At 44.0% G+C, this 17,389-nt stretch overlaps 2 protein-coding genes across 2 annotated transcripts in view; one reads left to right on the forward strand and one right to left on the reverse strand.

Moving 5' to 3' along the window:
* Positions 1-8,717: 8,717 nt before the first annotated feature.
* TMEM213 (transmembrane protein 213) lies at positions 8,718-13,238 on the reverse strand. Its single transcript, XM_021273720.4, has 3 exons — positions 12,714-13,238; positions 10,960-11,028; positions 8,718-9,583 (listed from the first exon to the last, which is right to left on the reverse strand). The coding sequence occupies exons 1-3, from the start codon at positions 12,793-12,795 to the stop codon at positions 9,414-9,416; spliced, it is 321 nt and encodes a 106-aa protein (XP_021129395.3). The 5' UTR covers positions 12,796-13,238; the 3' UTR covers positions 8,718-9,413.
* Positions 13,239-14,388: 1,150 nt separating this feature from the next.
* Positions 14,389-17,389, forward strand: part of ATP6V0A4 (ATPase H+ transporting V0 subunit a4) — a 28,437-nt gene continuing 25,436 nt past the window's right edge. Inside the window, exon 1 of the mRNA XM_038181139.2 lies at positions 14,389-14,522. The gene's annotated coding sequence lies outside the window, so the exon portion shown is untranslated. The remainder of the gene's footprint in view (positions 14,523-17,389) is intronic.

Consider the following 17,389-nt stretch of genomic DNA (forward strand, 5'->3'; position numbering starts at 1 on the left):
TTTGTACATGTGAATGTTGCTGATACTTCTGAAAAATGTTGGGTTTTGCAAAATGAAGATTGTATCAGGCAATGTTAATCTCTGAAAACGCTGAAGACTGTTCCTAAGTGTTCCCATTAAAACCATCTCCTTCATAGCCCAGATCCTTCTCCAGCTTGATTCTGCAGTGAAGTCAGAGGCCATTCCTTATAACATTAGCACACTGTGACTTCATCTCAAGAAAACATGAGTTTCTAGAAAGCAAGTTCATTGTCTGACTCGAAGGAATATGTAATCCTTTGAAAGTTAAAGGTACTTATGCTATTTCTAGTTCACTTCTGCTAGTGATGGTGATGCTATTATAGTATTTCCATCTTTTTTTATGTTGGGAAGAGTATAGTTTTTCTTTTCAGTCCCAAATCTTACACAGAACAAGTACAAAACATTTAGATATAGGTAAATAAATGAAGCTTTTGCTGATGCAAAAATTCTACTTTGAAACCTTACAGTTTCACAGAGAAGACAGTAATATGGAGGTTGGAATACAACATTTGTTTCTGCATGAAAATAATCCATGAGTGTCTCAAATTCTAACAATCTGATTAATGTTTTTTCATTAGTGCCATATGTTCCCTACTCTGCTCTGGTGCAGCCTCTTCTCAAGTACCGCATACAGTTTTGGGCATCACAACAGAAGGACATAAAGCTATTACAGAGCACACAAAGGAGGGGAATAAAGATGGTGAAGGGGTCCAGAGGGCAAGACATATGAGGAGCAGCTGAGGTCCCTTGGTTTGTTCAGCCCCGAGCAGAGCAGGCTGAGGGGAGGCCTCATGGCGGCCTGCAGCTCCCTCATGAGGGGAGTGGAGGGGCAGGCGCTGAGCTCTGCTCTCTGGGGACAGGGACAGGACCCGAGGGAACGGCATGGAGCTGGGACAGGGGAGGGTCAGGCTGGGGGTTAGGGAAAGGTTGTACATCCAGAGGGTGGTCGGGCACTGGGACAGGCTCCCCAGGGCAGTGGTTACAGCATTGAGACTGCTGGAGTTCAAGAAGCATTTGGACAACGCTCTCAGATACAGGGTCTGAGTTTTGGGTGGTCCTATATGGAGCCAGGAGTTGGACTCTGATCCTTGTGGGTCCCCTTCAGCTCAGGATATTCTATGATTTGGAAGTTACGTTCTCAGACTGGCTGAAGACCTGATCTGCTGTTCACAAATGGATGGCATGGCATGCTCTGTATATTCATATATTAACAAAAGTAACATATAAGGCACTCAAATGTTCCATTTCCAAGATGGTCTTAACAAGGGAGACCTGCAAGTCACCTCTTGCAGCTACAGGAAAGCTGTTTTATTTTTGTGTACTACAACAAGGACTCTTTGGAATGCATCTGCCAAAATGTGTGATTCTTCTTAAGAATTTGGGGAAAAAAAAATCTTCAAGCTTCTGGATCCCTAAGTGCTTGAGCTCTTTCACCAGTTTATTTTATTGCCCTATTGAAAGAAAAAAAAAAAAAAAAAAAAGAAAGAAATGTAAAGTATCCTGAATTTGAAGTATTTCTTAATGAATCTAGCAGTTACTGAAAACACTGATCAGATGAGAAGTCGGTACAGGCACTGAAAGCTGTTACCAACAGTTACATCCATTTTCATGTCTAAACCATCTGGTTCATGGAATCCTCAGGCTTTTCTCTTCCTTCACAATTTTCCTTGACATTTCTGTTTGGTTTTTGTTTAGTTTCCAATTTCTGAAGACCCAAAACAGCTGACACTGCTGTGCATTAACTCATAGCTTGAGAGTACATCAGATGGATTACGCAAGGAAGCTGATGTGTATTTGAGCCCAAGTGAAGTCACCAGCTGTGAGATGTGGATGGCAGTGAAGCTGAAGTCACTTTTAAACTTCTACTCTCACTACATCCTTTCCTTTCCCAGCTTAACAATTTTTCAGCTAAAGAAAGAAAGGGGAGTTTTCAACCCCATGCCCTACCTAGCAGTTCTTTGTTAACAGCTGCCACTCTTTGGAAAAACTGTATCTTGGCCAAGAGCTTTGGCCAAGACTTGGAGGTGGGAACATGTGGGGCAGGGAGTCCTGAGGATGCCACTAGTCTGCTCTCATGTATTCCAGTATTTGTAGATCCTAAATATAACGTGGAATTTAGGAAATAAACTTTCTATCAATCTTGATGAAGATTTACTAGGTGTAGGGTATTTTGGATGTGAATACACTTGGGTGCTTGAAAAGTCTGATTTCTCTTTTATAATCAGTGTCCTTTGAAAAGCAGCTGATAATCAGCTAGTAAGATAATATTCAATGATCAGATAATCAGCTGCTTTACGACTGTAAAAATTCTGTTTCCCTGTATCTGACACTAGTTCAGCAAGGGCAGACCAATCTCAACTTACTACAGCTCATACCGCTAGGACTGCCAGTTAAGATCCAAATGCTGGTCTGCATATTGTCCCTGCTGACATCTGCATAACTTCCACTGAAAACCATTGAGTCATGTGTATATTTTGAAAGGAGAATTTATCCTGCAGGTTCTTTATTACAGCTTGGGATGCACTTGGCAAGATGTATCTGGCTCGACTTACAGGTCCAGGGGTGAGCCTACTCACCCAGAAAGTTAAGAAACTCGAGAAGCAGGGATGAGATGGAGATGCACTGTCTTGTTAGAGAGACGTTTCCAGAGTAGAGCTGCAGTCCTGTGCATGCCATTGAAGACTGATAGATTTTCAAAAGTTACATTAGTGCTAGAAAAACTACACGCTTCTTTTCCCTTCATAGTTTGCAGAGCTGGAATATTTTGTGTTGATTTTTGTGTTACTTTACCTTGATATTCTTTACATTTAAAGTATGTTTTCTCTTTTGTAAGGGCCATTCCTGTTAAGTTTTCAGTAGTTCTTACTCCATAGCTGGAAAAGTTTATGTTGAGGCTGTTACATCTTGCCTTAATCAGAATAAAATGTCGGCACATTTGAACAAACGCTCTGAAAAATCTTTTCAAATGAATGCTAAACGTCTGTGGATCTCCGACATGGTGTTTTCCAATTTCACTCACAGTAACCCTGTTGTTGCCATATGTAGAGTGGGCAAAGAAATAAAAATTTAGAGAACAGGAAGGAGACTGAACCATGAAAATTACAGTTTTGCATTTTCATTTATATTCTAATGTATGCACTTAAGACCTCTGTCATGTTCCCATGAACGCTTCTCCACAATTTTCAGCCCAGGCCTTTTTGAAAGTTGGTTTTCTCATCCAGTTTGAGTGTTTTAGTGCTGTGCATGATTTAAAAGCAGTAGCTGGATATTGTTTTCTGTTTTCGGAAAAACCTCTTCACATTCAAGGAAAAATTGATGCAGTGTTATATTTGGCAATGCACCAGGCTCTTCTGGTCCTGAAAGGCAGATCTGAAAAACTTGACTAAAATAATGGGAATTAAAAAACATTACTATAATAATAAAAATCAGGAAGCTTTTACCCTTGGAGTTAAGGGAAGAGGAGACAGGTTTGGGACTTAGCAGCTGTTGGTAGTACATCAGCATAGTTGCCAAACATGAAATTTTTGAAATCCTATGCAGTACAGGTGACTTGGGCGTACACAAACTCAGGAACCGATTACAGGATTTGATAGTCCTTGCAACCCTGAATAAAATGGTTTCAGGTAAGTCACCCTGCATTTTGCATGGAACCCTTGTTACCTAGCATTTCCATTGATGATTCTGATCCTCGTGACAGTTTTTCTGAGTTTGATGATGGCTGCTTTAAACAAGCACACTTCAGAAATTCAGGATTAAAGGTAAGGAATTTCCCATTTAGAGGATTTCCAGATGTGCAGCCAAGCATTTACAGTATTGCTATATCCTGCTATTCTCCACTGCAATGTGAAAGAAAAATTGCTAGGATGCTGGAGACCATTCTTGCTTTTGCAGAGCACATGGTAGGACTGCAAAAGAGTTGAGAGAAGTTGGTTGTGACTTCCAGAAAATAACATCACTGACATGACATTGCGTACAATACTCACATTTCTGCCTGGGAGCAAGGAGTACTGTCCTGCAGCTGAGGGCTGAAGAAGCATTTAACACGAGTTACAATGAGCATTATTTAGACATCTTTATTTAAGGATAAATGTCTCACCAAACGTTATCACACAGCAGTGGTATGAAAGCACACAGCTCAGCTGATGTCTAGGACAAAGAAACTGGAAAAGCCACTGACACGAAAGTGTATTAATAATAATTAAAATTTAAAAACAAACAAACAAAACAAACAAAAAAAAAACCAACAAACACCACCACCAACAACAAAAAAACTTGGTGAAGAGAAGTCATCAGCAAAGAGATCTTACAGAACCATCACCAACTGGGAAGTGTTTTGATTTAAAATGTTGTTTCCCCTGGAAAGGGAAGAGAAGGAAAGGACAAGGGGACAAGGCAGGACCTTCTTGGTTGTTGCAACCAGCAGCGGGTGCAGCTATGGGCAGGGAATGAAGAGAAGAAGCTTAGCGTATTGAGCAAATGGCAAATAATAAAGCTGAAATGGGTAAATAGCTTGAAAGACAAGCCACCATACAGTGGAGAGGCAGCAGTACCTTTAACTAGGACTCAAAGATTAGAATCATAGAATCATAGAATCATAGAATATCCCGAGTTGGAAGGAACCTGTAAGGATTAGAAGAGTGTCTTCTATGTGATTGTCTTAACAATAAATTCACTCACATAAGTAGTTGCAGGGTGAAACACTGTATTTAGATCAGTGCACAAAGGTTCACAAAAGTAGTGAATATGTGAAGCTGACGGAAAATGAGCTCAATGGGAGAGAAAAGGGATGGAACAGGAGTGATAGTAGTCACAGGAAAAAAGCTGAAAAAGTCATTGAAAGGTATTATTGCATGAAACTGTCTTTTGTAGGCAAGGACACCATAAAAAGATGAGGTTTGGAACAGAGCTTCCTTTATTGACCTCTGAGATGGGAGACTTTTAGTTTATGAATGCAGAGAGGCTTTGTTTTTGGTTTTAGGTTTTTCTTGGAGAGAATAATCAGATTTGGGGAAGTTTTATGTCAGCAAGAGAAAGGGGCCCACAGGTGATTATTTCTGGTGGGTGAACAAAGTGGTTAACTGAATGAGTCTCTAGATTTCCTACCTTCAATGTGGACAAGAAAAGTCTGTGTGTGCCTTAGAGCTGTGTTTTTTTCCCTAGGTGTTTGCAGACTTGGGAGACAAAACTGCATTGTTTACCCTGAGCTTATTTCTGGAAATTTTATTACAAAATAGGATTTAGAAATAAACTCTTTGAAAAGTGCATATTTGATTCCAGAACAAAAACCTGCAGCTGGGTTTGAATTCCTCAGGAGAGGCTGATACCACTTATACCACAAAGCAAGTGGGATCTGGAGCGAAAGGATGAGAGGGTGGCTGCTTCCCAGGATTGCCTAGATTTAATTCCTTGTCTGTAATCAATTACAATAGTTTTCTGAAATCCTAGTTTCTGTAGTGGCTTTATCAGAACTACCAATTCCTACCATAGAGCACGTTTTCTTAGGCATATAAATTCTGTCCTCTCTCTATGTGTTTCATGTGAGCAGGAAGCTCTGATGCTTGCCAGTTTTCATCCCTCTGATGATTTTGCAAAGTGTAATCATTGTAAAGTGCAATTGCTTAATACGTAGCTCATTCACTAAAACCTGAGGATAAAGGCAGTGAGTAATGTGAGTAGTGGTATCTAAAAAGACGAAGATTCATGCAAGTACCAATCAGTTTAGTCTTGAATAAAGGATTTTTAAAAATTCCTGGTCAGATGTGATTTGATATTATTTCCAGTCAAATTAAAGTAGCTACCCAGGAGTCAGTATTCAGTATTAGAAGTATCGATTGGTTAGATGTTCCCTATTGCTCTGTTTGTCTATCAAGATACCTGTAGACCAGCAGCTTTCCCGCATGCCATCTGGGTGTCTCCTGTACTAGGCACTGAATACTTTCTTTGCCTGAAACTTTTTCCAGATAATGTGAAGAATGGTTCTGTCTGGATCAGCGAAGTTAGGATTCAAGCGCGTGTTTCAGTGACAGTTATTTTTATTTTTAGGTTGGGTATTAGGAAAAACTTCTTTACCAAAAGGGTTGTGAAGCATTGGATTGGGCTGTCCAGGGAAGTGGTTGAGTCACCATCCCTGGAGGTCTTTAAAAGACGTTTAGATGTAGAGCTTAGGGATATGGTTTAGTGGGGGGCTGGTTAGCATTAGGTCAGAGGTTGGACTCAGTGATCATGGAGGTCTCTTCCAACCTAGACAATTCTGTGATTCTGTTATTTTCATTCAGCCATCCAGATTTCAACCATTTTTGCCTTGTTATACTAAATCATATAAGCTAGAATCATTTATTTTCCTTCTTCTTCCAGCAAGGAACTTTTTGGTGCAAGAACACAGCATTTGACTGATCAATGTACTGTAAATGACTGGAGCATTAATATTTCTGTCATCATTCTAGAGGGTAATGGACAGCTTAATGGGTAATATGAGACATTGCCTTATTTTTTACATGCTTTGAGATGCTTGAGAGCCTAAACCAGCTCAGTGCCACAGCATGGCATAGCGTGTGGCGTGCTGAAGGAGCACCAAGGTTTAACGCAGGTGAAATGATGCCTGTAAATTGGGAGTTATGTTTTGTTCCCAAGTTTTCCCGTGGGAATAAAAATGGTAGGCTTCCTGAATAGAACAGGGCATGTGCTGGATGTGTGTGTGTTAGTGTAGCTCCCTTGAAGTCAACAGGGCTTGGGCAGCATTGCGCTAGTTGGGGGTAATGATATTATTATACCAATCATACTATTAGAAGTATAATAATAAGTGGTGATGATACTATTAGGAATGAGAAAAACATGCAATGAATATACCAAAAACAGTCTATGGCATGGCTCATATACCACATTTCTAAGGCATTGTACTGTAGAGTCGCTTTTAACTTGTGCATCAAAAACAGACCACAACCTTCTACTGTGACCCGATTGATCTTAAAATAGAGTTATAACCCACAAGCCGTGCTGCTGTGTGAGTTCCTCAGCTAAAAATATTCCAGGAAATGTAATAGTGGACCATGGATAATTTTTAGATTATCGTATATTGGGTATGAATAATCCAGTTATACTCAGTATTTTTTTTTTGTTTGCCTTTTTATCAGTTTCTCATGTCTTTTGGATACAATTTTTTTATTCTGTGCTCCCTGCAATTATTGACAAGCCCCTGAAACAATGACAACACCATTAGAGAATATCTCCTCCTTTTGCACTGTGCATCCAAAGCTGTGAGAAAAAAAAAAAACTTGAGATTTAAATCAACTACATTCTTTGACTGTGGCTGCATGCAAGCAGACTGTTTTGGAGAATATGAAAAACGAGCTGTGCTCCTAAAGACAAGCTTTAGGAAGCCCTCCAAATTGCTCAGTTATTATGGAATAGGTTTGCAGGTGCTGTGCTGAGCTATAGGGCATCTAGAGCTTGCATCATGTGCTCACAACTCTTTAGACAGAAGTGGATTCACCCCCATGACAGACTGCATTCATGTGCTCATAGCCTTAGCCAAGGAAATGCAAAAGCCATAAAACATAACCCTTCAAAAATCAAAACTAAAGCCATTTCCAGCAGGCACTTCTGTGTTCCTGAGCAAGAGAACAATTTCCATAAAACTGGAGAATGCTAGGAAGAGTTCTGCAGAAGCAGGCACTAAGGCAATAGGTGGAGATTTTTTCACAGTATCTATCATATTGCATTCAGACCAATGCACATTTTCCACTATTAAAACTATTCAATCAGGCAAAAGATGATGTATGTAGTTACAAGATCTGTCATCCATCAATGATTGGAGTGGTAAACCGTCAACTCACTGTACTTTCAATCACTGCCAGCAATAAAGCGCAGAACCCTTTGTTTCTGTAAGTTTGTGCAGACACAACCATTTTTGGTGGGAAGAAGCAGTTGGCTGGTCCCACACCAACATTTGTCTTGTGGCTATTACGTTTGTTTTAATTGTTGTACGTTGAAATGCCGAAGCATTTTCTTAACTAAACAGTGTTTTGTGATTATTTACTAATAGTATTATGGTGAATATGGGAGGGAAAACAAACAAACAAACAAAAAAACAAACTACAAATGCCACAAAGGAATTAAGCCCTTTCATTTCGGGACTTTTTCCTGAAGCTAGCACGCCAGCTCAACATTTCCCACCAGAAGACTTTTTCTGTGAAGTGACACTGATGGTAGCGAAGGATGCCTTCTTCTCAGTGCCTAACTGGTGCCCATTCCTGTGGATAGCTGATGAGGGGTAACCACGTGCCAGTTTGAACTGGCACAGGACTGTCCTGACTGAAGTGCCTGGTTGTGCGAGAATTCATTTGAGGAGTCTTAAGCTGATTTGTATCTTTTCTAACACATGAAGTGAAGCTTTAATGATACTTAATAGATAGAAATCTCTGCTAGAGCTTTCTTTGGTTAAAGGATAACTTTCTGTGTTTGGTTTCAGCTGGTCTCTAGGTTTGCTAATCCTGTATATGCCTAGATGAATTTAATGTTGGTTTATTGTTTTAATAATGGATTTGGTGCAACTGCCCCAAACAAGATTTGACTGCAGTGAGTCAAACCCTGCTGCATGAATATTTCTCCTTAGAATCATGTTTCTAACAATTTGTGTGTGGTAATTCCTTGCTGATACAAGCTTTTCAACATAAACTAGGATTAAACCAGTCAGTGAGAATCTTTCCATCAAGAAGAGCATTTATTATCATCTTACATAAATAGGTGCATTTTTTGCTTGACTTGGATATCCTGGTTTAAACCCACTTGCCATGGTGCAGCGTGGCTTAATTACACAGGCAGGTGCAAGCTGAATAAATGCAACCAGTGTTAACCTCTCACAAAACAGTTCACATATAGGTTGCACTGGAATAACGAGTTCTAATTTCGAATCAGCCCAAACAAGCCTTAAATTTCCATAACAGAGTTCTCCTTGTTGCCAGTAAACACTGTGGTTTAGTGAATGAAAGTTACTCAGTATGATCAATGAGTTGCATCTGTTTTCTGATGTAGCCTGGCCCATAGCTTAGGACTAGATCTGGCAATGTTGCTCATCCAAGGACTAGCTTTGTTTGTTCCCTTCTATTTCAAACTCAAAGGCTCTGTACTGGGTTGTCTGCAGGCTGGAAAGGGCTTAGGGAAAAGGTTTTCTGTGTGTAGTAGCATGTCCCTGGTAGCTTGCAGGGTCTGGATGGAGCCTGCAGTACACCTGGGCTTGGACCTGCTCAGGATAATGAAGCTTCAGCAGGTGTCTGCTTAGATCTGGCCTTTTATAGCTGAAGGTACAGTCCCTTTCTTTTCTGTTCCTTAGGAAATGATTGGGATGCTTTGTCAGTCTGTCTGCACCTGACTGCTGCTCACTGGCTTGTCCCGCTTCAGGCTACCAAATATTTGGGTTCATCTGGACGGAGTTTCATGATCTTTTCCACACAGAGCAGGATGAGCGTCAGAAACCAGAGGCTCCAGCCGACAGCTGCTGCAATCCACCCGTAATCATCCATGCCTGACTGGCAGCACGTAGCCGCTTGCGTGCAGAAGTCCACATCTGGAGGAGAAGAAATGAAGTGAGCTGATGGGAGCCTAAATACGTAGCAGGTTTTCCTTGCTAGAAGGCAGGTGAGATGGTGACTTCACGATATGCCCTGTGTTCTGTCACTCTGACTTTGGACAGCTGTCCCCTAAGCCTGGCTCTTAACCGCGAGGATGGCAGTCCTCAGTTTCATCTACGTATCTTCAAGATTTGGTCATCCCCGTTGGCCAGCCATCTGAGCTGGTACTCTTACCACTGTGCCCATCGTTACCGAAAACTTTCAAAACACCTAAATAGCATCTGCTTGGTCAGTTTTAGGAATGGAGTATGATAGAAGTAGCTAGTTACTATTTAAAATAAACATAGTGTAGAGAAAACTTCATGCAACGGAGTAAGAGGATCTCTCTAGCAAAGACACTGTCAGCAAGATTTCCATTATTTCAGGTACCCCATACCTCTGTTGGTAATAGAATCACTGGCTGCTCTGTGCTGGGCTGTTAAATACAACTTGCCTGTGTTCTGCTGTTTTTACATTTACCACCACTGGGACATCCCTATTTCACATATCTAAAAATGAAAAAATTTTAACAATTCCATGCATTTTCTCTATTTTCTCTTGCATCTTTTGCATCTTTTTTTTGTTTGTTTGTTTAAAGCAGTTCAATTTCCTAAAGCCACTTGAGGAACCTATCATTAGTTGTTGTATTCATGCTGTTGTTTAAAGGTGTCTGCCACGCTTTTTCCATCAGGTGGATACAGTGAAGATACCCAGCTGTGTGTCTGCATCCTGGGTGGTGAGGTGGACGTATCAAAGGGAGCATGGAGAACCAAAGCATCTCAATTCTTTGGGCTGGAAGGGAAGCTGAGCATGAAACCTCGGTGCCCATGAAGGCTGGGGCAGCCGGAACCACCTTGTCCTATACCTTTGTCATCATTTAAGGTAGCACACCTCTGCTGGTACATGTACTGCAGTGCAGGAACTGTAGGACTTTGGGGCTGCTTGATGTTTGGGATGGAGAGGTGACTCTGGGAGGACTGGTGGGATCTCGGGTTGCCTGAGGGTGGCTGTCTGGGGAAGACTCAATAGGATGGGGGCACTCCTGGAAGATCACATTGTGCCCAGAGGCAGCTGGTCTGGCAAGAGTTCTAGGGCACACAAACTGAACCAGCCATGGAGTAGCCTGTTCAAAGGTGTAAGTCTACCTGAAAGCACGCAGGATATATGGGGAATGCCAACAGAGGAGGCTTAGAAATGCCTCCTAGAATTTCACCTGCAACTGAAGCCTTGATAACAGCAAATGAGAATAAATAAATCCTTTTCCAGGATAGCCTCTCCAGAGACCTGCTTAGTCCTGGCTTTATCATGGTAGTCACAGTTTACAAAGACTTACTAAGACATGGTGATTCGTACTCGGTCGTGGGCATCGCACTTGTTGAAACGCTGGAGGCTCCTTCAGCTGCTGCCAGAAGGAAAGCAAAGGAGAAAAGATGAGCACATTAACCAGCTCAGGTTGGAAAATACAACATAAAACAGACATAGGGAAGGGAAGGAGAAGGACATGGGCTTCAGTGAAGAAGGTTTTGCCTCTTTATCCTGCTTCCTGCCCAGAATCAGAGCACACCTGCACTCTAGCACAGCACTGCAGCTGGTCTCCAACCCTCCAGATCTGTAATATCCATTTTCCCTGAAGCCTCCTTAGACCTTCTAATATCCCACTTTCCCCCAGCCACAGCGTGCACCTTGGAGTGTTGCAGTATGGGGTGGCTGAGGGACACCTGCTTGGGAGAAGCACGGGCTGCTGTGGTCCCTGTGCTAGCACCAGCCTGTCCCCTGCTGCAGAAGGAAGGGAGACACGGAAATATCTCCTCCTGTACCATCGTGGGCAGTCCAGTTTGAGTTCAGTCAGGTGAAGTGTCTGCAATGGCCCTCTGAGATGTAGGAAAAACATGGCCTTACAACTATAGTAAGGGTTTCTACTGCATGCAGGCAGAGGGACCCCAATGAGCTGTTGGTCCAGAGACCTAGCAAAGGTTGAGAAAGCCATATCCAGTCAAACCATCTCTGAGCTAATAATTCGGAATATGATAGAGGAATTCAGATCCAGCTTGATATCACTGAAGACTCCAAAACAATGGTTCAGGTTTGACTTCAGTTCAGGGAAACAAAACTTAACAAGACCTTTGCCCAAACCTTTTGTTTTGAGTTTGTCATTTTCCAAGTAACTGTAAATAAACTGAGGCTGTCCTGCAGGAGGTGCCCCCCTGGGGTTACCTACTGGTGTTCTGCTTTGTGTTTTGAGCTGAGTGGCCACCAGCAAGGTGAGAGCTTTTCTTTTGCCTGCTGCCAGCGTGGGACTAGGTCCCCAGGCAGCCTTCTCCAGGGCAGGGTCTGAGTGCTCCTCATTCTTTTCCCTACCTCTGCTAGGACTTGCTGAATGACCTTGGCCAAGCCCATAATTTCTTTTCTGGGTTAATGTGTACCCTCATGGAAGCACTGAAAAGAATAATTAAAACCTGTGCATGACCTGTGGAAGAAAGTGCTGCAGAGCACAGAGCATTGCTTCACATTTATAGACTTTGCAGCCTGCAGACGAGCTGTCAAAGCTAACCCATCTTTAAGCATCTGGTAGGTCTCAGCTAGTGCTGATACACAAAAGCAGGTGATATTCTGACGGGACAAGAGCTGCTCACAGGTCTCATTTACACCTGGGTTTTTAGGCAGCCACTCCAATTAAAGGGGCAGCAGAGCCAGATTTCCTGCAAAAAGCACCTCATAAGAGTTAACCAGGCTACAGTGAGCCTCTTCAAATGGTCTTTTACCTCAGTAATTGAAGTAATTGAAGGCCAAGAAACCATGGCCCCCTGTCACTGCCATTCAGGAGAGCAGCCTGCAACTCACTCACATTTAGGGTGGATTTGTAAATAGCTGGCAAAAGCACTCCTCTTAAGAAAGATGCTGTGATCAATCATATTGTGTAATTCTCATTAGCATTAATCAATTCCAGCTCTTTATGCTTTTTGGATGATACAAGGGAGCCCTCCTTGTTTTTAAAGAACAAATCACCATCAATGGGCAATACGTTTAGAGAAAAGAGTGGGGGGAAAGGCAGGGTATGGAAGCTGGAGCGTAAGAGAAGAGCCCTACCTGCTGAGCAGGAACGCTGGAGCATGGTGGTGAAGAAGAGCACGGCGAGGGCTGCCCAGGGCTTGCAGGAGAAGAGCTTCATGCCGGGGGTGCAGCTCCCACCCGAGCACAGGTCAGCTTGCTGTTCTTGGCAGCTCTGCTTCTGCAAAATCCTCGACAAACTCAGACGGCCGGTCTGAGGGTGGAGCAAAAGAGCTTCCTGCTGCCAGGACACCTTGAACTTCCCCACCACAACAGGGTGAAGAAGGAGAAGGGCTCGGAGCAAAACAGCCCCAGCAGGAGGTGGGTACGGGCGCTGAGGCAGCAGGGGGAGGGCCCCTGAAGGTCAAACCTGGAGGTTTCTCCCCAGGGCCTGCTGCAGCCTGAGGGAGAAAGCCCTCTGGATCCAGACCTTCCCAGAGGGGTCCTCAGGCAACTTCTGTCGCCTGAGTCTCTGCTTGATCCTGCAGAGATGGGCTAAAAGAGCTGTTGAAGTGCTTCTGGTGGTGGCTTGGTCTGATGAGCACCACACATCGCTGCAGTTCCACAGGCTGTTGGCTCTGCGTGCCCCTGGCTGTGACCCATCACAATGTCCTTCCCAAAGAAAGCTTCAGGCATTAAATCAGGAAGAAAGCCTCTGTCAGAGGTGGACTCTGTGGGGAAAACAGGTTGTTGGTGCTCTCCACCACGGCCAGAAATGATTCTGGGTGTTGATGTGGAAATAAAGGCATCTGGAGCCCGCCTGGGATGGTCAGCTCTCCTGTGGGAGGTGAGGGAGAAGGCATCTGTGGCAACCATCTGAGTAGGATGGGCAGTATCTAAAATTTTTTCTTCCATCCACACTGCTAAAGTCAGCAAGCAGTGGCATGACAGGCTTCCAGTGGGAACTGCAGTGAATGGGATGTGATGGGGGTGCTGGTATAAAAATAAAAATAATAATAATTAAAAAACCCTGAGAAACATTTGGTTTCCCTTTGTTTAAGAAAAAGCTCAGGAGCAAAACATATGAGGTTTCAGCCTTGACCAGTGTCCCCCTTGCTGTCCTCCCTGGTGCTCTGCTCCTTTGCAGGTATTTGCATGTAGGCACAGAAGGATGCAGGCACCAAGGGGCTCCCCTGGAGAAAGACCTCCCTGAGCTGCAGAGGAGTGCAGGCCAGCCCAAAAGGACACACTTGCCGTCCTTGCCTCCCTGTTTTGGTGTCAACATGCCTTCAGGACTGGAGGAGTCACGGGCTGCCGACAGCCAGTCCATGGCAGCCGCCTCCCACCTCTGCTGGTGTGCATGGCCCTTGTCCTTCATCTGACACCCCAGGAGTGCCTGATGGCATGTCCTGTTCAGCTGGCAGCTGCCTGGGTGCATGACCCCAGCCAAGGTGGCTCTCAGCCTGGATAGACACGGGGCACAGCAGGAGAGGTGCTGAGAACGCACTCCTACTGCTCAGGGTTGCTTGGAGGTAGCCCGTAGGACAACCTTCATATCAGCCTGATATCAGTGTCTAAGTCCTTTTGTGCTAATTTTCTTTAATTCATGCTTTTATCTGAGCGCTCTGTTGCATCAAAACTAAACTAAGACTCAACTGTTTTACTCTGGGTAGGAACGATGCTCTGCTCGCTTCCAGCTTCACCAGTCCTTCCTGAATTTCTCAACCATGCCTCCTGCTGAAAGCTAATCTGGCATTTAATTTTGCAGAAATAATGAGTACAAGTGTTCTGTGCAGCGCAACATGTTTGTGGGACAATGAAAGAAGATGAAACTGCCCTGCTGTTATGTGAATGAATGAAATATCTTCTGAATTTTAACTACTACCTAAATACTCTGACAGCTTGCAGGTAAGCCTGCCCATTTTAAGGGATACTGAAAATACTTTATATAATTAACATAAAGTATTTATTTTCCTTTATAACAATTTTTCCCTCTGTAACACAGAAAGTGCTGCTCCAAAGTCTTCTGAAGCAGTGAAAGGCTGTGTTTTGCTTCAGTGATTTTTGGATAGAACTGGAAATGAAGGCTTTGCTCCATAAGTTTGGGCACAATGGGAGCCCTAGAAAATCATCTCCTGACACAGATTTGGATTTGTTTCATTTCTTATGTGTAATGCATTCATATTTCAGTGCTGTGACTGTCTGTGGAGCGGTAAGACTCTCCAAGCTGTCCCTAGCTTGGTCCCTACGCATTGTACCAACTCCAGTCTGTGTGAGGATGCCTTGCTGTGTGACATGGCCACAGCACCAGCAGAGAAAGGGGTCTCCTTCAGCTTGTGCTGTCCTGTCCATGCAGTTCTCAAGGCATGACTCGGTTTACCCTAAAACCGTGTCCCTCCCTACCTCTCTCCTTAGAGACTGTTCCACAGTGTGTAGGGCTGCTGGTCAGCTTTTTCTGATAATTACTAAGAAGGCAATACTTCACACACAAACCAATCGTGTGTTTTGTGCCACAGGGAGAGCTTCAGCATTAAGTTTCTCTGCTGAAGAAGGTATTACCCTTGACATACCACTACCAGGCGTGTCTCTTAGGGAATTATTACCTTTTATCGTACACACGCATTCTCATTCTGTCTATATATACATATGTATGTTTTCTGTTTACATGTGCAACATGTTTATGTTTTGTGTTCCCAAGGGAAATCTGATTGCTGCTCCAACCCTGTTGTATCCCTGCAGTGACCAACACTATGGTAACTGAGCGGTAGCACTCTGTTTAGCTCAGGGCAAAGCACACAACCTTGCTGTTTTTATTTGAGGTGAATTTAACTACACCCTACCCTGATTTCTGTGTACCTGAGGTGCTTCCCTGCTCAGCTGCTGCAACGGGGTGTAGCTTGGGTGAAAGCTCACACATTAACATGTAGTGTGGCCAGCCAAAACCTCCTGTGTGGTGGAGCTGAGCATAGAGTGGTTACTGAGATGCTGATCCCAGTGACACATAGAGCTGCATGAAACTTCCCTAGGCTGCTGAAAATCGTGACACCCCTGCAGTTGCCTCTTTGGGATCTCCCTTAGCTTTGCATATTGACAGAGCAGTCTATGGCTGGTTGATAATTCCCAGCTGACAATTCACAAGGACTCTGCTCAACTTACAGAGGGGATCGTGGTACTATTAAGCCAATGAGTAGGCTAGGTGGTCTGACCTACTGGTGAGATCTACCTTCAAAACATGGCTTTAAAAAGCTGGTAACTTTAGGCAGATCGATCCAAGTCAATTATTTGTCCATCAGGGAGGGGACTATTTTGATTAGCATATTCATTGATGGGAAAAATGGACTTCTACGCTAAAAATACCTGTAAACAGGGGATTTGAATTATAGAACCGGGTGAACGGGAGAAAAAAAAAATAAAAACCACTCAGATTTTATTATTTAAAAAGAAGGGGAGAGAGTATATGCTTTCTGTTTGCACAGAGGAAAACAGCCTGAGTGCTCAAAAAAACCGCCACAACTGTGCCCTTTGTCGTTACCAGCCCCAGTTGCGGTTACAATTACACAAAAGTTGGGTTTGTGGCCGCACCATGCCCCAGTGCTGTTGCTCTGGACCCCCTCCCAGGGCAATGAGCCTGCTGAGGGGGCTGGAGCCCTCCCTGGTTCCTGCTCCTCTGAATGGCACCAGCTGTAGTGCCTGCTGTCAGTGGTGATAATCTGATCTTTAATAATATGATTATTATGAAATACTGTTCATACTTATCCATGCCAAAGGCATGAAATAGGAGAAATACTTTCTACTACGATTGTCTGTCTGCAAAGAGGGACACAAGAGCACGGAAGAGGGCTTTAATCCTGTGCTCCATGTTTACTCGCTCCTCAGCTAGCTGTTCTGAGTGGCTGGCACAGCAAAAATTGCTCAGGTGATGAAGTGTGCCTGGGTTTCCCTCCTGTCCCCTCACCCCAACAGCTCTCAGGGGACCACCAGGCATAACTGTGGCACTGGGTAAGAGCAGCGCAGGCTGACTGCCACGCAGAGCAGAAGCGAGTCTGATGCATTAAATGAGCGTGACAGTGGTGCTGGGGGAAGAACACACTGCGGTTTCAGAGACAGGGAACAGTCTGAGAGGCTGTTTTATTTTATTGTGTCAATACAACTCAGTCAGGAGCTGAATGGTGAATCCTGTTAGTTAGCATTAAAGTGTGGGCTGCTGGGCAGTGTCTTTTCTCACCCCACCTTCTCCTCAGCCCTGCATGGTGCATGTGGTACTTTTGCATGTGATGAAGGGCCGACAGCAATGGCTTCGCTCCTGCCTTTTCAGGGAAGTCCCACTTTCCCAGCAGACGGTGCTAAGTTTCACCTGGCTTTAATCTCTTCCACTGGTAGCATCCATAAGGAAAGCTGAGCGCACTGACAAGAGGAGCAGGGTGCAACCAAGGCAGTGAGGCCAGGGAGCACCAGGCCCAGCTCAGTGCCATGGCCCTGCTCCCAGCACCAGCAGCAGCTGAGCAACATGGAAGTTTTAGGCCCTCCCACCAGAGTTGCTTTATGTTTTTTCTATACCATATATACGGTTCATTTTGGGTCACGCAGCTTGAGGCAGATGGATTTCAGAAAGCGGCAGGAACCCTCTCACAGTAGTTGACCTGGGCCGCTCCTAGTTGGTTTTGAATGGAAAACCTCTGTGCTAGAAAGCTCGCTATTGTTATAGGCCTTTGGTATTGTTCCCTTGGACAAGTTGTACCCTTGTCAGGTCAGGGCTGCTGGGCACCTACAAAAGC

This window comes from Anas platyrhynchos, chromosome 1 (assembly GCF_047663525.1).
Source record: "Anas platyrhynchos isolate ZD024472 breed Pekin duck chromosome 1, IASCAAS_PekinDuck_T2T, whole genome shotgun sequence".
NCBI lineage: Eukaryota > Metazoa > Chordata > Aves > Anseriformes > Anatidae > Anas > Anas platyrhynchos.

Excerpts from the sequence above, each read along its gene's own strand:
- TMEM213 (XM_021273720.4), bottom strand. The coding sequence starts at position 12,795 with ATGAAGCTCTTCTCCTGCAAGCCCTGGGCAGCCCTCGCCGTGCTCTTC. Across the intron at positions 11,029-12,713 it reads CCAGCGTTCCTGCTCAGCAG|CAGCTGAAGGAGCCTCCAGC; the intron begins GTAGGGCTCTTC and ends TCCTTCTGGCAG. Across the intron at positions 9,584-10,959 it reads GTACGAATCACCATGTCTTA|ATGTGGACTTCTGCACGCAA; the intron begins GTAAGTCTTTGT and ends CTTCTCCTCCAG.